This window comes from Leuciscus leuciscus (assembly GCF_965113295.1).
Source record: "Leuciscus leuciscus genome assembly, chromosome: 6".
Taxonomy (NCBI): domain Eukaryota; kingdom Metazoa; phylum Chordata; class Actinopteri; order Cypriniformes; family Leuciscidae; genus Leuciscus; species Leuciscus leuciscus.
In genome coordinates, this window is record NC_138730.1 from 7,568,378 (window position 1) to 7,589,446 (window position 21,069).

A 21,069-nucleotide genomic window follows, 5' to 3' on the forward strand; every position below is an offset into this window, starting at 1 on the left:
AGCACACTGGAGGTGTCATTACTTTAGTGTTTCACAAGTTCTCAAAAAAACAAGCATGTAGAGGTATAGATAATTTCATTCTTAAAAGAAATTTTGCATTACGACATTTTCTGATGTGTTGTTATTGAAATATGGTACCCAGAATATGCCTCTCCATGCAACTTTGTGTGCCGACGAAGCACACTGGAGGTGTCATTACTTTAGTGTTTCACAAGTTCTCAAAAAAACAAGCACGTAGAGGTATAGATAATTTCATTCTTAAACAAAATCTTGCATTACAACATTTTCTGATGTGTTATTATTGAAATATGGTACCCAGAATATGCCCCACCATTGCAACTTTATGTGCCGACGAAGCATACTGGTGGTGTCATTACTTTAGTGTTTCACAAGTTCTCAAAAAAACAAGCACGTAGAGGTATAGATAATTTCATTCTTAAACGAAATTTTGCATTACAACATTTTCTGATGTGTAGTTATTGAAATATTGTACCCAGAATATGCCTCTCCATGCAACTTTGTGTGCCGACAAAGCACACTGGAGGTGTCATTACTTTAGTATTTCACAAGTTCTCAAAAAAACAAGCACGTAGAGGTATAGATAATTTCATTCTTAAACGAAATCTTGCATTACAACATTTTCTGATGTGTTATTGTTGAAATATGGTACCCAGAACATGCCTCTCCATGCAACTTTATGTGCCGATGCAGCATACTGGAGGTGTCATTACTTTAGTATTTCTCAAGTTCTCAAAAAAACAGGAACGTAGAGTTATAGATAATTTCATTCTTAAACCAATTATTGCATTACAACATTTTCTGATGTGTTATTGTTGAAATATGGTACCCAGAAAATTCCTCTCCATGCAACTTTATGTGCCGATGCAGCATACTGGAGGTGTCATTACTTTAGCGTTGACCCGTTACCCGACCCGTGCCCGCGATAAATCACAAATCATTCCAATTAAAGTGCTTTATTTATTTATTTTATTAACTTATCCTGTTAAAATGTTGTTGTTTTTTGCCTCAGTGTGAACATATTGAACAATGATTATTAAATCAAACAACAATATCGTTGATGATCAATTCAAAGTATTTTTTTTCTTTTCAAAACGCTATAAATCCATAATTTCTTTTTCGAAAACGCTATAGCCTAATTCCATAATTTTTTTTCCAAAATGTATGGTTTGTCTTTTAAAAAATGTCTTTTGTCTTTTATTTTCTGTGTTCGCATTTATGAGGAAATAACAATGTTACGTGACCGTTCTCCATTACGGACAAAAGTGCTCTGAAAGCGGCACTAAAAGAACAATAACACATCAGAAAATGTTGTAATGCAAAATTTCGTTTAAGAATGAAATTATCTATACCTCTACGTGCTTGTTTTTTTGAGAACTTGTGAAATACTAAAGTAATGACACCTCCAGTATGCTGCATCGGCACATAAAGTTGCATGGAGAGGCATTTTCTGGGTACCATATTTCAACAATAACACATCAGAAAATGTTGTAATGCAATAATTGGTTTAAGAATGAAATTATCTATACCTCTACGTTCCCGTTTTTTTGAGAACTTGTGAAACACTAAAGTAATGACACCTCCAGTATGCTTCGTCGGCACACAAAGTTGCATGGAGAGGCATATTCTGGGTACCATATTTCAATAATAACACATCAGAAAATGTTGTAATGCAAGATTTCATTTAAGAATGAATTCATTTATGCCTCTACGTTCCTGTTTTTTTGAGAACTTGTGAAATACTAATGTAATGACACCTCCAGTATGCTTTGTCGGCACACAAAGTTGCAATGGTGGGGCTTATTCTGGGCACCAAATTTCAATAATAATACATCAGAAAATGTTGTAATGCAAGAATTCGTTTAAGAATGGAATTATCTATACCTCTATGTGCTTGTTTTTTTGAGAACTTGTGAAATACTAAAGTAATGACACCTCCAGTATGCTTCGTCGGCACACAAAGTTGCATGGAGAGGCATATTCTGGGCACCATATTTCAATAATAACACATCAGAAAATGTTGTAATGCAAGATTTCGTTTAAGAATGGAATTATCTATACCTCTACGTTCCCGTTTTTTTGAGAACTTGTGAAATAATAAAGTAATGGCACCTCCAGTATGCTTTGTCCAGTATACACACACACACACACACATATATATATAAATCGTCCTGGGCCGGGTTTCCCGATAACGATGTATCTTAGCTCTTAAGAGCGCTTTCTACGTGCAAGGTTACGAACGCTCGCAGCAATTCCACGAGCGTTTCCCAAAAATGCACTTAACATGAACGCGCGAGAATGCGCTCTACGTGCTACTTAAGAGTCGCTGTCCATTCGTGAAGTGCTGAAACATAACCTTATATGGAACGTTTAACCTAATAATTGTCATCTGTTGTGGATTAGCAATCAAGACAAGTCTATATAAAGCACCTACAGGCGGAGGCACTGACAAAATAGCTAAAAAATAAAATAAAAAATAAAGATTCCTTTCAAAAAGATGAAATTAATGTCCTTTTAGAGGAGATAGAGTGAAACAAAGATGTAATTTTTAACAGATTAAAAGGATTTCTTTTATTTATTTTTTGTTCATTCTTTTAATTTTTATTAAAATTATTAGATTAAATTATTTCTATTTTTTGTTTTGTTTTCTGACCTTTTTAATTATTTAATTTATACATTAATTTAACCAACAACAAAAAAAGAGTAATAAAGTGTACAATAAAGTACAATCAAACCTTATATTATAATCACATTGCATTTGAATAAAGTTAAAGGTGTAATCTGTCGGTTGTCCTGCAGGTGTCCTCATAAATCTGTCTTCTTACGATGAACTTGGTGATGTACGATTACTCCAGAGCACTCGTAGATCTACGAAGATTTTCAAGTGCTACTTAAGCTACGATGCTTTTGGGAAACAGACCGTAATATTAAGATCAGTCGGACGATCGTTTTTACGATCAATTTAGGCTTACGATGCTTTTGGGAAACGCAGCCCTGGTCATGACGTTAAACTGATCCAATAGGGTTTAGCTCGGGTAACCTACCAGAAGATCATAGAAGATCATAGATCAATATGGTTATGGGGACCGACCTAGTGTACCTATTGAAGTACCTGGGCAGCAGCAGTGCTACTTTAACTCCACTGTGGCAAGTACAGAGTTCAGCTCTGGAAAGGCTGGTGGGGAGGAGACGTAGGCGAGTAAAGGGAGACCCTTGAAAGGCGAAATCTACTGCGCTCCACGCTTGAGAACCTGCGACCCTTCGTGGAGTAACTTAGCAAAGAATACAATATGGAACCACAACACAATTCAAAAGATGCTGGCACGGTCGTCGCCCAGTTGAAAAAGGACCGCGGTGGTAGGTCGGCCACTTTGCCCGCCACTGGTTACATCAAATCAGCAAAGAGAGGCAACATCAAGCAGCTCAACGTTGCTACTTACAACGTTAGAACCCTAAATGACACCATCTGCAGCGAAACAGGTGAGCTCATCACGCACAAAGTTGAGCGAATCATAACCGGCTGCGAGAAACATCACATTGACCTTGTAGCACTTCAAGAGCACCGACTCCGAACACCCGACTCGGTGGGCTACAAGAAATACAGCAGCTGGACGATGGCACATACAGATTCATCGGAAAGCCACGGATCAGCCCTGCTATACAACACTAGAATCACTCAGTCTATCATCTCCGTCATCACTAAATCAGAGCGTATAATTGCCATGCATTTAGAAGGCAATCCTAAAATATGCTTTGTGTCTGCATACGCCCCGACAGAGACATCAGATTCTTCAGCAAAAGACACGTTCTACGACGATCTCAATGAGCTGATAAAGTCAATCCCGCCACACACGGTCACCATTCTTGCCGGTGACTTGAACGCAAGAATTGGTAAGGACAGTCACGACACCAATCCTAGAGTGGTAGGCAACTTCAGCTACCTCGCAATCTCGAACAACAATGGTCGAAGGCTAATCAGCATGTGCGAGTTTTTAAGCCTGCGCCCAGCGAACTCTTGGTTCCGAAATCGACTGACGAGACTGCGCACATATAAGAGCCCAAAAGGAGACTTTGCTCAATTAGACCACATTGTCTTCAATACCAAGTGGTGGAAATCAGTCAAAAACTGTCGCGCTTACAACACCTGCGCCATTGGATCAGACCACAAGATGGTGAGCGCCAAATTCAAACTGGCGCTGAGAACAACAAGAAGCCCATCCATCGCCAGGTGCACCTTTCAGAACGATAAGCTGAAAGATGTGAATATCCAAGCAAACTTTGACCTGGAACTCAGCAATCAATTCGCCGCTCTTTTTGACGAGTCGAGTCAAACCGAAAACGCCCAGTGCCTAATACAGCAAAGAGCAGACGCACTCAACACTGCGCTGGTAGAAACGAGTGAAAAGGTCCTGGGCAAAAGACCAAAGTCAAAACAGCCGAGCTGGGTCAGCAGTTCAACGTTGCAGCTCATCGCAGAAGAAGAAGTGGCGAAGGACGATTTCAAGCGAAATCAAACGAGAGAAAAGAGAGATCAGTGGAGAAACAAGCAGTCGAGTGTCAAGACAGCTTTCGAAACTGACAAAGAGGCATATTTTAACACTCAACTAGAAGCTCTCGAACTGGCCAACCAAAAACACGAGCATCGCATAATGTGGACTCTAATCGATAAAATCTCAGATAAGCCGCAAAATGCTGCTGCAAGCAAAGTCCAAATGCTCGATGGCTCTCAACCAAACTCGAAGACCGAGCTCATCAGCGATTGGGGCAAGTACTTCTGCAAACTCTTCAACAACAAGAGTGCGAAGGTGGAAACAGTCAACTTTCTAGAACCAAGCCCAGACATCGCTATTTCAATAACGATTCCAACGCGAGAGGAAGTGGTGAAAGCGATCAAACAGCTTAAGCGGAACAAGTCACCAGGACCCGATAATGCAATGACGGCAGAAGTCCTGAAAGACGGCGGCAAATTCATAGTAAATGAATTGCACAAACTCTGCAAGCTTGTTTTTAAGCATTACTATGCACCAAAACAATGGACGTCGAGCCTGATCATCCCACTGCCAAAGAAGGGCAACCTGCAGCTGATGAAAAACTTCAGAGGAATCAGTTTGACATCCATCGCAGCAAAAACGTATAATCGCATTCTCCTCAACCGCATCCAGAATCCCATCGACAAGCTGCTTAGAAACAATCAGGCAGGCTTCAGGAGCGGGCGCAGCTGCACACAGCAGATCCACATCCTGCGAAGAGTCATCGAAGGAGCAAGAGCACAATTACTACCCTTATACATCACTTTCATCGATTTCAAGAAGGCATTTGACTCGATAGATAGGCCTATGATGTTCGCAATCCTGCGACACTACGGCATCCCACAAAATGATGTTTTATTAACAAAGTTCGGGAGGAGCAGGTTCAGATAATTAACCAAATTATGCACAGCTGGAGATTAATCAGTAATCAACTCAATGACAGAGTATAAATTCACAGCAGACCTATCTCTGTTCATTGAAAGTTTGTCAGCATTTGGCTGCGCCCTATCTTGCCAAAGATGTCCGAATCAAGCTCTCCCATCCGATGAAGGAATTTTCCGTTCTTTTGGAATATTTGCCAGAATCCTCGGGTGTTATATTGCGGGCGTCAAGCCAAATAAACGGGTCTTTGCCACCACGGGCGAAATACCAGCGATCTTCTTCCGCATTTATTTTTACTTCTTTTTTCTAAACCAGATCATTCAAGTAACGTTTTTCCCTGCCATGGAGAATGGTCATAGGGCCTGCAAGCACCACGCTCGCGTTTTGGGCAATGCCGCCCTCTTCACGCGAAAGAACGGGCTTCTCCAACAGCTCCAGGCCGAAGCCGCAGGCCCTCAAAGACCAGCGCCGCAGATTCAGTACCGGTCGACCAGCCTACGCTCTCAACCCCGTTGGCTGAACACTGCGAGCGCTCCGCTCCGTGGTTAAATTTCGCATCGCATTCAGTTGTTCAGTTATAACGAGGGGGACACGTTTTAAATGGTGTCGGTCCAAATTATATTCTGTCATTAACGCGCCGCTTTCTTGTGACTAAAACTCACAAGTAGGCCTACAGTAGCTCGCGGCCTCGTGCATTACGTGCTGAACGCATGCGCTCAGAATCTTTAACCTAACTTGTATCATTAACCATGTCCTGCAATTTATCTGCATAAATCGCGTAGAAACTTAGTTATAGCATAAATGTTTTTATACATGGTTACAAGCAATGTGCTTTACACCAATAGTTCAATGATCCTTAAATGAAACAAAATGAAACAAACACAAAGTGCCTAAACTAAATTCAGGCAAAGAGTTGTCTTTTACGTAAGCTGTCTCCTTAGAAACCAGCAACAGATAAACGAACAATCGTTATCAAAAATCAGAGTGTACTTGACGTTGTTAATCATCGGTTCTCTGTAACTCTGGCTATTTGCTCCATTGCCGCAGCAGTGATGTTTTCTTCTGCTACCACAGGTTGTATCTTACTCCGGCTTTTTCTCCATTGCCGCAACAGTGTCTCCTCTGCTGCCGCAGGAGCTCTGTTCCCTTAGCTAATCTTGTTTACTGCCACTGCAGTGTCTCCTCTGCTCCCACAGGATTTCCGTTTCTCTCGCTAATTTTCTCCCCTGCCACAGCAGTGATGTCTCCTCTGCTCCTGCAGGAACTGTTTCTCCGGCTAATTCTCCTCTGCTCCCGCAGGTTTTCTGTATACTCCGGCTAATTCTCAACTGCCACAGCAGTGACGTGTTCCTCTGCTCCCGCAGGTTTTGTTACTCCAGCTAATTCTCCACTGCCACAGCAGTGATGTTTCCTCTGCTCCCACAGGTTTTCTGTATACTCCGGCTAATTCTCAACTGTCGCAGCAGTGATGTTTCCTCTGCTCCTGCAGGAGCCCTGTTTCTTTAGCTAATCTTGTTTAATGCCACTGCAGTGATGTTTCCTCTGCTCCCACAGGTTTTCTGTTACTCTGGCTATTTTCTTTACTGCCACAGCAGTTATGTCTCCTCTGCTCCCACAGGTTTTCCGTTACTTCGGCTATTTTCTCCACTGCCACCGCACTGATGTCTCCTCTGCTCCCGCAGGAGCCCCGTTTCTTTAGCTAATCTTGTTTAATGCCACTGCATTGATGTCTCCTCTGCTCCCGCAGGAACTCTATTTCCCCAACTAATTTTCTATGCTGCTGTAACAAGGCTGTCTCCTGCTCTCGCAGGAGCTCTGTTTCTCTGGATAATTCTCTACTGCCACAGCAGTAAGGTTTTCCTTCGCTCTCATGGGTTTTCTGTTACTGGCTATTTTCTCTCCTGCCGCAGCAGCAATGTCTCCTCTGCTCCTGCAGGAACTGTTTCTCCGGCTAATTCTCTACTGCCACAGCAATGAGGTTCCTTTGCTCCCTCAGGATTTCTGTTACTCTAACTACTTTCTCCCCTGCCGCAGTAGTGATGTCTCCTATGCTCCCGCAAGCTCTGTTTCTCTGGCTAATTCTCTACTGCCACAGCAGTGAGGTTTCCTTTGCTCCCACAGGATTTGTTACTCCAGTTCATTTTCTCTACTGCTAGCAGGGATGGGTCTGCTCCAGCAGGAGAACTGGTCTCCCAGCGGACACTGCATGCATCCATTTTACTCTCTTCTCTTTCCAGCGAGCATTGGCCTCCCAGCGGACACTGCATACATTTTTCTCTCTTCTCTGTCCAGCGAGCATCGATCTCACAGCGGAGGCAGTCCTTCCGTCCAACCTCATAGACTGCCCAAATATTTCCAAACACGAATTCTTCTCGCCGCTCGGCCACCTAAACGATGCTATACACATAATTCCGCAAGGCCGCCCTTTCATCACGCACCTCCTCGCCCTAAGTTTATGGATAACTTACTCTAATCAGTGGAATGGCTTAACCTTTTTCTACGATTACATCTCTCTCTCCCTCGATTAAGCCGTTGACAGCTCCTTCCAATAGTCGTCACGGCTTTCCCAGAGGGGAAAGTGGTTAACTAACAGAATCCTGGTCCATCGCGACAAACTAAACTATGCACTGCATCAACAAAGGTCGTTCTTACTCACCCGCGTTAATTGCCACTCCTCAGATGCCTCATCTGGAACTCCGCTTGATCAGTTTGTAATACAGTAACTGCCAAACGTGTTCCAGGAGCACAAAATCAAATCGCTGACTCTCCCATTACTCTTTGCAGAAATTCAGGACGTTGGTGCCAGAAGCATAAAAAGCTTAAAAGAGATATCTAACCAGCATTCAGTTTTCAATAAATTAGTCTACGGTAAGCCTGCCCCCCGCCATAAATAAATCTCAAACATTCCTGCTCATTAAAGGATTCAAGAACTTATCCCACTCGTCTGGATACCAGTTAATCTACTGCAATTGACATACTCACCAAATGTATTCCGACACTGTCTCGCATACCATTCCACCAACTCCGTCTGCGCACTGGAAGCACGTCTGTCTTCGGTTTTCTCCACCGCTCCGAATTGACTATCACATCTAACGTCGACTCAAATACCCATACTTCAATCTCATATTTACAGATCGTAGATATTGAAACCATATTTTCTTCATTAAACAAGTAGTAAACTGATCGAGCAAAAAGTTCACTTCGTTTATATTTTCAATCCGCCAACCCCATCCAACTGTACCACTCTCGTTTGATTTACTGCAGTATAAACGTTCAATGTTCAAATCCCTACTCGGCCCACATCAGAAGCGTTCAAAACCTACATCAGATCCAGCCGCTTCCACATCAAAACGCTTACCAAGCCATAATTAAATCGTTCATTTCCATCACCTGCTGCGCTCAATCCATTGTCACTCAGTACCAGTACCAAGTTCCAACCCACTTCCAGTATCACTTGGTTCGTTGCGTTCAAGCTCGATACAATAAACATCTACAATACAGCGTATTTTTACAAACAATGGCAGGCTCCCCCGTTCGCACACGTAACGGCTCCTCGTTCAAGGGCCGGGCTCTGTCCCCCTTCCGAAGCGCTGATCGAGCCCTTCCATTCGAATCGCAGTGAGAGTCTGCCCGTCTTAGTCGTCGTGGGACGGCCGCGCTCGTGTCGCTGTGTGGGCTCCCCATTCGTCGGGCCGCGAGGGTTCTGTTCCCGTGTCCCAGCCCCCTTCGAAGCGCCGGTCGAGCCCCCCGACAGAGTCCAGCGGGCGCCCTCCCTTCCGCTGGCGAGGCCTACCCATCCGATGCCGTGAGCATCCAAGTTCCCGTCGGACGCTGCGAGGGCCCTCCCAGTTGAATGGCTAAACTCTTTCTCAAATCATGCTCGTAAAAATCTTGCGTCATCGAGTTGACAGTTCAACTGCCGAACGGGCTTATCCGTCCGATGCCGTGAGCATCCAAGTTCCCGTCGGATGTCGCGAGAGCCCTCCCGGTCGAACAGTCAAGCTCGTTTTTAGTAAATACCTTCTCATGCCCTGCACTTTTTGGGGGGATTAATTCCACATTTTACGATTGCTGTCCTGCGCTCACCTGGCTTTTATGGGGGGAGTACTCTGGGTTCGGGCCTAACTCCGAGCTCGGAGCCCTCCCCCCGGACAGCACGCCAAATACGCATAAACTTATCGTACTAATTATATGTAGATGTGAACTCGTGAAATGATGTTTTATTAACAAAGTTCGGGAGGAGCAGGTTCAGATAATTAACCAAATTATGCACAGCTGGAGATTAATCAGTAATCAACTCAATGACAGAGTATAAATTCACAGCAGACCTATCTCTGTTCATTGAAAGTTTGTCAGCATCCCTCCTCCACCCCATCTCCTCACTTCCAGTTCCATCTACACTTACCAACTGGGGGGAGTACTCTGGGTTCGGGCCTAACTCCGAGCTCGGAGCCCTCCCCCCGGACAGCACGCCAAATACGCATAAACTTATCGTACTAATTATATGTAGATGTGAACTCGTGAAAGATCGTTGATGCTATCCGAGTCTTGTACGACGAATCGACGAGCCAGGTGTATTTGGAGGGCCAGCTCTCAGAGCCTTTCGCTGTCACAACTGGAGTATTACAAGGCGATGTTCTAGCTCCGTTACTATTCATCATAGTAATAGACTACGTCTCCAGGCAATCTGCTGGAAGCTTTGGATACCTTACACATAAAGGTCCTCCGCCCAGGAGTAATATGAGACCGCAACGTGGTACAGTAATAGCCAAAGAATCTAGAACCGAACGCAAGCTTAACGATTTAGCATTTGCCGACGATATTTCACTCCTGGAAAATGATCTCAGCAGGGCACAACAACAGCTCACCCAGCTACAACAAAAAGCTGGTGCAGTCGGACTAGAATTAAACGAGGAGAAGACGGTCTAAGTCCAAATGAATGCTTCCAGCGACAATGAACAACATCTACTAATTAACGGAAAGGACATTGAAATCGTAGACGAATTCAAGTATCTTGGATCCTACATCATATCGACGGAGAAAGATGTCAAAAATCGTATCTCTCTTGCATGGGTTGTCTTTACTAAGTTAAAGAAGCTGCTCACCGCTCCACCACCCAAGCCAAATATAGAATTCAGGACTCGACTCTTTAATGTAACTTGTCTATCTGTGTTGCTTTATGGCTGCGAGACATGGGTTCTAACAAAGGCTCTAGAGGAAGAACTGGATGTGTTTGCGAGAAAGTGCTACCGAACCATGCTGGGAATTAGTCAAGCAGACGCCCATATGACAAACGAGGAACTCTACAGACTGACTAAACAACATCCAGTCAGCGCGACCATCCGCAAGCGACAGCTAGAGTTCGTAGGCCACTGTCTTCGCATGGAAGAAAATGAACCAGCTCACATCTACGCCATCTATCACTCAGAAGTCAGTGATAAGAACAAGCGAGGAGCACCTCGCCTAACCTTCAGACACAAAATCCGAAGCTACATCGACGAGTACAACAAAAGCCAAAAAGTCCGAAATCAAATAGCTCTCCCCGCAGCGAAGAGCAGTCAGTCACTCACCCATATCGAAAGGGAAGAGGAAACAAAAGTGATCATCAGCATCGCCAAGAATAGAGAATTGTGGAAACGTATTGTCGAGCTCCATACCAGGGGACCCGACCGATGATGATGATGATGATATATATATATATATATATATATATGTGTGTATGTATATATATATATATATATATATATGTATATATGCGTGTATGTGTGTATATGCGTGTATGTGTGTATATGTGTGTATATGTGTATATATGTGTGTATATGTGTATATATATGTATATATGCGTGTATGTGTGTATATGTGTGTATATATGTGTGTATATGTGTATATACAAATGTATATCATATGTGTATGTGTGTGTATGTGTGTATATGTTTGTATATGTATGTATGTGTATGTATGTGTATGTATATGTATGCATATGTTAGACTGGAGTAATGGATAACTTCTAATAAAGAACAGAAATTACATTATATTAAAGCTCAGTTGGAAACATAATGTCACGTTTCTCCATACTAAAAAAAACAAAAACATTTAGTAATTACAAAATAATAATTTACCTCATAGCTTACACCATTTATAGAAGCAGACAAGATAATCTTTTCAGGAGTAGGCTATTTATTTTCACTGTTAAATGAAAAATGCTGCCCGATCCACAGGCTTGTAATTCACATACAACTGTTCCTTTAAGAAATACGGCCAAAAGCACCGAGGGGGAGGGGTTAACAACCATCCAACATTTTTTAAGGTGGAACGAATAGTTCGACGAATAAGGAGCTGGCGAAAAAGGAGCTGGAGTCAGCCTCGTCAAGTCAAGCGTCTATAAAACGCCGATAGCAGGACGGGTGAAACCCGTAGTTGTTGGGACATCAGAGACCAGTTTGTCCAGGAGGGCAACATGTTTATTAGCAATAGCTAACGTTAGCTCCGTAGTGTCCGACGTTTTGAGCCATTCCTATGCTTAATTTTTTCCCATCGGACTTCAGTAAAGGGCTGCGGACCTTTCCCACCATATTTTCCGACATGAAGAATACACTTTACGGGTGTTAATCGAGCTTGATCGCCGCTATCAGATGAAGATGCTCTGCTTACGTCCTCCTCCATGTTTACATGTGCGTAGTGATATTGGCTTGATTTCGGCTGTGACCTACTTACATTTTCGAGGCTGATTGGTTGAAAATCTAGCTCAACCGTTTTACATGTCTCAATACGCAGTCAATATAGTGCGCCAATAAATTACAATTTCTCATTAACTGCAGGATAATGCGTGGAGAACTTTTTGCTTGGATACCTTTTATTAACGTTGAACATATTGAGCAAAAGAAAAAATTGTGCCCCGTTTGTCGGAACGAAACTGAACGATACAGCTCACGTACAGCGGCCTATTATGGTTTGTGGTTTGTCTTCCCCCTTGGTGGGCGTGGTCTTCAGATTATGACACTCTGTCTCTATGGTCGACAGATGTTCTTGCCTTTACATTTTTTTTCTTAATTTTAAATTGTTATATTTATAAATATAAGTAAGAATGATAATAAAACAGAATAAAAAAAATATATTGTTAATCTTTCTAATTCAAACTGCCATTCTATATATATTAGCCAATGAAACTCATTTAAACTAATAAACTCTAATCTCATACACTTATAAACTAATTGACTTAAATTTAATAACTAATTAACTAATAAACTCATGAATTCATAGACTTATGAACTCTTAAACTCATAAATGAATAAACTCTGAACTCTAAACTCATTTAAACTTATAAACTCTAAACTCAAAAACTTGTACACTTATAAACTCATCAATTTATACACTTATAAACTCTAAACTCATAAACTCTGAGTGTGTGTGTGTGTGTGTGTGTGTGTGTGTGTGTGTGTGTCTGAGTGTCTGAGTGAGTGTGTGAGCGAGGTAGTCTGTTTGAGTGTGTGTGTGTGTGTGTGTGTGTGTGTGTGTATCTATCTATCTAACTTATTTATCTATCTATCTCTCTGTCATAAACTTCCAACTACTTTAAACTTTAAACCAATTTAAACTTCTTAAGTTTAAAGCTCCCAGCTCCCAAGCAACTCCATAGCAACCAAACTTGAGTATCCTAGCAACCGTTTTGCAAGACCTATATCTCTGTATCAGAACATCGTATAGAGATGAGGTTTGGCTCTTTTGACTCATGCTACCAAACAGCACTTTCAACATGCTAGCAGTGAATAGCTACATGCTAATAGCGATTAGTTAAGTAAGAACTCTATAAAAACTCCATAATAACCATCTGTGACAACTACCAACCACCTAGTAACACCATATCAACCGCTCTGAATACCATAGCAACCACCCAGAACACCCTAGCAACCACCCAAAACACCCTAGCAACCACCCAAAATATCCTAGCAACCACCCAAAACACCCTAGCAACCGCCTAACAACCACCCAAAAGACCCTAGCAACCACCCAAAATACCCTAGCAACACCCTAGCAACCACCCAGAACACCCTAGCAACCACCAAAATACCCTAGCAACCACCTAGCAACCACCCAGAACACCCTAGCAACCACCCAAAAGACCCTAGCAACCACCCAAAATATCCTAGCAACCACCCAGAACACCCTAGCAACCACCTAGCAACCACCCAACTACACCCTAGCAACCGCCTAGCATCCACCCAAAAGACCCTAGCAACCACCCAAAATACACTAGCAACACCATAGCAACCACACAAAACATCCTAGTAACCACCCAGAACACCCTAGCAACCGCCTAGCAACCATCCAGAACACCCTAGCAACCACCCAAAATACCCTAGCAACACCATAGCAACCACACAAAACATCCTAGTAACCACCCAGAACACCCTAGCAACCACCCAAAATATCCTAGCAACCGCCTAGCAACCACCCAGAATACCCTAGCAACCACCCAAAACACCCTAGCAACCGCCTAGCAACCGCCTAGCAACCACCCAAAAGACCCTAGCAACCACCCAGAATACCATAGCAACCACCCAAAATACCCTAGCAACCGCCTAGCAACCACCCAAAAGACCCTAGCAACCACCCAAAATACCCTAGCAACTACCCAGAATACCCTAGCAACCACCCAAAATACCCTAGCAACCACCCAAAAGACCCTAGCAACCACCCTAAATATCCTAGCAACTGCATAGCAACCACCCAGAATACCCTAGCAACCACCCAAAACACCCTAGCAACCACCCAGAACACCCTAGCAACCGCCTAGCAACCACCCAAAAGACCCTAGCAACCACCCAAAATATCCTAGCAACCACCCAAAAGACCCTAGCAACCACCCAGGACACCCTAGCAACCACCTAGCAACCACCCAGAACACCCTAGCAATTGCCCAAAACACCCTAGAAACACCATAGCGACCACCCATAACATCCTAGCAACCGCCTATCAAAAAACTTTCCGGTCCAAACTTTCTCAAGCCAACTTAAAGTTTGTCTCGACGAACTTTCGCATCTAGTTTTAAATTGTTTTATTTATAAATATAAGTAAGAATGATAATAAAACAGAATAAAAAAAATATATTGTTAATCTTTAAAACATATGCATACAATAAAACAACTTACTAAAGATCCTGCTGCATTTTTTAAAACTATTTCGCTTTCTTCTTTTTATTTTTTGTTGTATGTGTAGTCTGTTTTTGAGCCACATGTTTTATTCTTTTACTGTCAGATTAAAAAAATTTTTTTTTTTGTCAGATTTCTTCTGATTGCACTGCTCCAGAGCTCTGGATTCTGGTTATTTAACGTTATTTTCCCTCCGACAGCCAAACCTCCCGTCATAAACAATAGCACTCCTCCTCTTATCATAGGTAAGCGATCTTACACAGTTTGGATATTTTGTTTAAAGTGTTTGGTTCATTCATTTAGTAAAAAGCATACCATTGTATGTTGTTATCTTGTGTATAACATAGACAAGATAACAGAGTGACCTCACTTTGAGGCAAGTTCAAATTCATATATTGTGAAGTTTGTTGTAAGGTCCATCTTTGGTAACAAAATATGTGTCTGGTAAAAAAAATAAAAAAATAACAATATTTTTTTTCCCCTTTGAAACAGTACCTGGAAATTTGGGTAATCGCCTGGAGGCCAAAATAGACAAGCCCACACTGGTAGTGCACCAGTGCGGATGTGTTACAAGAAAACTGAGGACTGGTTTCCTCTCTGGATGGACCTGAACATGTTCATGCCCATTGGAATTGATTGCTGGATTGATAATATAAGGTAACCGACTGTGGGAACAAACTTTAACAAGAAATATTTTGTGACATTATAATTTACTGTCACTTTTGAAAACGTTAATGAAGACATTTTTAATAAAGAAAATCTTACTGACCCTAATTTTTTTAATGTAGTGTGTGTGTATGTATATATATATATATATATATATATATATATATATATATATATATATATATATGTGCTTGAAATGTAGTATTACTTAATATTTACACTGCTTGTTTAGTGCACAAATGAACAGAGCAACCATTTCTAGGTACCTCTGATTTATTGACAACTGTTTCCTAATCATCCTCAGTTCTGTATTTCAGGTCATTGACCTTTTGTCTATTGCTTTTGGAGGGTTCTCGAAGGCTGATGTCATAAGGACAGGCCAATGTATGATAATCAATATTAGTAGCAAATCTACTGTCCTAACTACTTTTATTATCAGAAGCTGTGATATATTTGAACTAAAGCCTCCCTGCTTTGTAACCTTTTAGGAATGCATTTAAAATACAACTTCTTGTTTTGCTTTGACTCGAACTTGATTTGAATTTCACTGCTGCATCTTTTTGCGCTGAATTGTGTACAAAAGGACAAGTCGCAAGACATCGAACGCACCCGGGGTGGAGGTCAGGGTCCCTGGATTTGGACAGACGCACCCTATAGAGTTTCTTGACATAGTAGTTTGCTGACTGGTGAGCAGAGATGGGCACAAATACATCAAAAAGTATTTAATTACAAATTACAAATACTAACTGATCAAATGCATTTAAATACAATACAAAATACTGCTGTGAAAAAAGTACAAAATACAAAAATACAAACAAAATGTAACAGCATTTGAAGTGCATCATTTGAACATTTTAACTACATGTTGTCGCAAACTGTCATAATAACAGATCATTACGCCTGCCACTGGGTGGAAAATTCCAAGAGTCCAAATGTCGTGCAGTGAAAAGGCTGCTTTACATTAAAGGTACAATATGTAGTTTTTTTTGCTTTAAAAATAGCAAAAATCACTATATCTATGTTATATATTTTTTTTAGTTGTGTACTTACATTATCCCGACTGTTTCCAACAAATTTCAAACCAGGAGAAATTTGTAATTTAATTCGAAGACACGGACCGTTTCTTTATTTCCGTCAATGGCGTCATATCCGCGTTCTCCCTGGTTTCCGCTCGTACTGCCATAGCAACCACAGCCCTCTGATAGTAACCAAGGCGACAGACGTGGACAACTGTGTAGTTCGTAATGTCTATCTGCACGCTGTTGTTGTTTCGTTCAAACATTATGGACCATGGCAAGCAGACTTTGGATAAAAAAGGAGAGGATAAAAAAGGACAACTATTCATCAGCATGCATTGATTAATTCCATGTTGTAAAAAAAACTATTTGGTGCGACCAAATCATGTGCTGGTGCGACCAACGGAGAAAGTTGGTAGCACCAGTGCAACCAGTGGAAAAGTTAGTCTGGAGCCCTGGTAATGTAATATTTTACAGCAGTTATTGCCGTGGCTTTGTTACTTTTGTATCGTGCGATCAGGCTGGCACCATAAAAAATCTGAATCCAGTTCTGGCCTGGATGAAGGACATTGTGAACCACTTTTGGTATTGCTGCAAACAAGCATTGATCGAGGAGCAGTTCATGGTATTTGATAAGTCTTTGTAATGTAGCTGTAAAAAGTATTACTTTGGGCATGCAGAAAGGTGAAGTTTCTGGCTGTATGTAATGTGTGATGGTCCATTTCTGCAGATGATGTGGCATGGAGTCCTACGCCATGTCCGCAACCAACATTCATGGGCAACTGGATGCTGTGAACATGAGCCTCTGGATGAAGGCAGCCAAAACAAGCCATGGATCCAGCCAGGTTTGAACGACTGTAGTCACTTGATTTTCATTTGCTCTGAGATTGTGATTTTTACTCACTCTGAAGGCCCGTACACACCGGGACGAATTTCGCGCGCGATATTCGGCGACGTTTAACGCCTCGTGACTAAACAAAGGGCGCCAATTTGAGTGTGCACACCGACGCGAAAAACGCCACGCGTAAAAGCGTAATTTTTTTTTAAACGCCTCGGGTTCGTTTTTTTGGTTTGACGCGCCACGTCAAAAACTATCCGACCAATGAGATTGGCGCTTTTGCTCACGTGTCTGGAGCTTCTGAAGTTACAGTAAAACACAACTTGGGGGCGCTCAAACACAAAACGGTCTTGCCGAGCACACATACGTAACAGCGAAGAAGATATACGCCAAGTAGCGTCTACACTGCCCATAGACAGACACTGCCAGGAAGAAATAAGACGAGGAAGATGCAAAGCAAGATGAATGTAGAGCTGCTGGTCTCGTTGGTGTCGGAACATAAAGAACTATATGACAAACGCAACAGCGACTACAAAAATCTTGATAAAAGAGAACTGTTATGGAGTGGTATTGCAGAGTATAAACTGTTATGGAGTGGTATTGCAGAGTATAGACTGTTATGGAGTGGTATTGCAGAGTATAGACTGTTATGGAGTGGTATTGTATTTCTCGAAAATCGTTTGGGTGTGAACACAAAAAACGCGCTGAAAAACGCTGGCGAATAACGCGCGCCGATATTCGTCCCGGTGTGTACGGCCCTTGATATGTGGTTACAGGTTCAGCAGGTCATCAGGCACTTACAGCAATCATGCTTGACAAGCGCTGGTTGAGCCAGGTGAAGAAGTTCATCAACTTCAGGGATGCATCTACAGTCATGCAATTACACATGCACTAAAGTTGCTATTGTATTTATTTACAAATGTACATACTGTAACTACACTTATACATAGCCATTTTCTACTGCTCTTCATACAATTCATCCTGCACATACACTTATTCTTACTACTCTTATAATATTACTTTTTTCTGCACTACAATGGTACTGTTACCACACTGCACATAGCTGTACATTCTGTACATATCTGTCTATATGGTTCATACTGAATATCCATATTTATTCTGTTTTTCTTATAACAAAACACTGCTTCTATCTATATTATTCTTACTACTATTATAATGTTACATTGTTGTATAATGCACATATCTGTACATGTTGATCATACATTGTTCATATTACATAGCCATATTTATGCTGCTCTTATAAGGTAACTGCTAACACACTGCACATATTTATATTTAATTTATATTACTCTAAACCACCTTCTGTAAACCAACTGTACACTACTGTCTACACTGCACTATATTTCTTGTCCTGTCTATACTTGTGTATATATCACATTGTACTTTTCTGCTCTTTTTTTGCACTTCTGGTTGGACGCAAACTGCATTTCGTTGTCTTTGTACTTGTACTCTGCACAATGACAAAGTTGAATCTAATCTAATATACCGTAATGTACTGCTACAAAGACTGAAATATTTCAGAAATAACTCTTGCTGACATGTCCTTTTTACCTTGTCATTCACAGTTTTGGTAGATGTGTGTCTTTAGCACATTTTTGTAATTGTTTGAGGAGAGCGGGCTGGAAGTGATGGCTGAACAGATTTACCCTTTATGTCATTGTTGTAAGAAGTGTTACTAATGTTTGCCTCCCCCTCCCCTCCAAGACCACGTCTGATTGGGAAAGCTTTCAAAATCATATACTGATGTATGCGGCAAAAGCGCTTCGCCTACAGCCCACCTGTATACGGGACGCAAATTTTGCTTGCCGCATTAGATTACAATAACCACAATCACCGCCTGCCAGCCCGTAACATAACAAGGATGGACACAAAATGTAAGTATTTACTGTAACAACTGCACATTTAGCGGTTCTTACTGTTGTGGTTTAATTCTTTCTTTTCAGGGAAATTACTTCAGAGATTTTCGATACCAGAAATATTAGACTTTATTAACAAACAAAGCCGAGAGACCCTCTGCAGAAAGACCCCTGCAGAAAGATTGTCCAGCAAACGTATATACCTACATCCTTCTCCCAAATATGGTAATACATTCTATAGGTATTTTGAGAAATAGTTTTGTACCATGTGACATTACTGAAATAGAATTCTCTGCTGTAACCACACAGCTCTTAGGTTCCAAAGTCACCCAAAGACATACACAGACAGAAAGGAAATAATAGTGTACAAAAAACAGTTAAATTACTTATTTTCTAAATAATAAAATCTTCAACATTCCCTCCTCTGGGGCTTATTTAATCCCCACATTCACTATCGTTTTCCAGAGTGTAGTTTCAAAATCCAGTCCCCTCCGTTATACTACCTTAGTGACTAAATTAAATCACTCATTCTTATTTTCAATGACTGAAATTATGCCACCACACTCCTGGAGGAGCAATCGAGCCAAACATCTTTCTCCATACATTTTTCTTTCTTTCAGTTGTTTTTCTTTCTTTCAATGGAGAAAGTAAAAGACTCGAATCCTCCCTAATCAAACATCAAACATTGTTACAAGTGTGTTGATGAAATTGGTTCAGCATTGTCTGTTATTGTCACAGTTATGTATAATATGTCAAACATAAAAATCCCGTATACAATAAAGTTCTATTGCGGTGTAGATATTCTCTTCGACCCAGACACATGATGGCTTATTCATTATCTTCTTCATCCTCATTCAAGGTACTTCCATCAACATCCAATGACTGTAAATCTCAATTTGGTTTATAAACCCAATCTTAATAATATATGATTTAGTTGCCCTCTCCATTATCTTCTTGATATGGGAAGTACACAACAGAATAATAACCCCCTTTCAATATTACAACTCCAAAAAACATTCCTAATTCTTTAAATCAAGTTTTCCTTAACTTTTTGACTCAATCGTATTTGCTAATTTTTCTCCAAACATAAGTCATTCTACTTTTTTCATGTAATTGTTTTCATTATAATAAAGACAAATCATTATAATAAATCTCTGCTGATTATAGTAGAATAATTGATTTAGTTTGCTTTTTAATTTTGCATAATCCATATGAATTTTGATTTAAAATAGGGCTGGGGAAAAATTACTTCCTCTCATTTTTATTCGCTTCTTATTTTTATGAAGGAATATCAATTCTTAAATTTGAAGAATCAATCTTTTAGTCAGTCATTTTTAGTTGATTAAACAAACATAACATTGTAGTGCACCTTCTATCCATTAAATCGCAATATGCTTCGTTATAACGTTTTACATTTCAAATTCTGTCTACTTTATTACCAAATTTAAACAATAAATACCATTTTTAAATGTTTAATCTCACGTGTTGCAGCTTCTTCTCATTATAGCTCCTCAGTTCAAGCATACCTTAACTGAATACCTTTTCTTCCTTTCTACTAATTTCTAAATGAACTATCATGAATAAACTTAATTATGTCACATGTAATCACTCAAACTAAGAAAGCTTTAAGAGCAATGTTACATTTACTTCATACAAGTCATTCAATAAACTCATTAGATAATTAGAAAAAATAACTCTCAAAAATAACTTTTTATACTATCTTACATATTCATTGTACGTACATTTATTTTTCTGTATATCTAATTTTAATCTTAATCATTTCAAACATAAAGCATTATAACTTAAAACTTCCTTTCTATAATTTAAGTTTCTGCACACAAATATTTTAATCTTCAATTTCTCTGGAATGACTGCTGTCCCATTATCTAAACTTATTTCTGATAGAATTTAAAATCTAAGGAATACTTCTCTGGGAATATTTAATGACTTCTCCTGACCCTCCTCTGCTGATTTCATTGCCTTTACCCTTCTCTATCTTGTTCATATAATCCATTACCAGGTGTTTTATTAGTCCTTCTGGTACTGATATATGGCCTATTTGTGTCACTGTTCCTTTTTTACCTTTATTTTTGG

General features: G+C 40.7%; 2 protein-coding genes and 1 long non-coding RNA gene across 4 annotated transcripts in view; 2 read left to right on the forward strand and 1 right to left on the reverse strand.

The window, feature by feature from the left end:
- Window positions 1–21,069, reverse strand: part of LOC309501938 (dynein regulatory complex subunit 7-like) — a 143,227-nt gene that overhangs the window by 18,344 nt on the left and 103,814 nt on the right. The gene's annotated exons all lie outside the window — the stretch shown is intronic.
- Window positions 14,694–21,069, forward strand: part of LOC309502032 (ribonuclease inhibitor-like) — a 116,664-nt gene continuing 110,288 nt past the window's right edge. The window contains exons 1-2 of one of the 2 annotated variants that reach the window (XM_082174357.1): window positions 14,694–14,823; window positions 15,071–15,235. In XM_082174357.1, the coding sequence (XP_082030483.1) occupies window positions 15,141–15,235 (95 nt within the window). In that variant the 5' untranslated portion in view covers window positions 14,694–14,823; window positions 15,071–15,140. Of the gene's footprint in view, window positions 14,824–15,070; window positions 15,236–21,069 lie in introns of those variants that run through there. The other variant, XR_014207068.1, reaches the window with a different exon arrangement.
- Window positions 15,812–17,747, forward strand: LOC309502098. The gene is made up of 3 exons (XR_014207152.1): window positions 15,812–15,930; window positions 16,135–16,211; window positions 16,991–17,747. It is a non-coding gene; the product is annotated as an uncharacterized lncRNA (long non-coding RNA).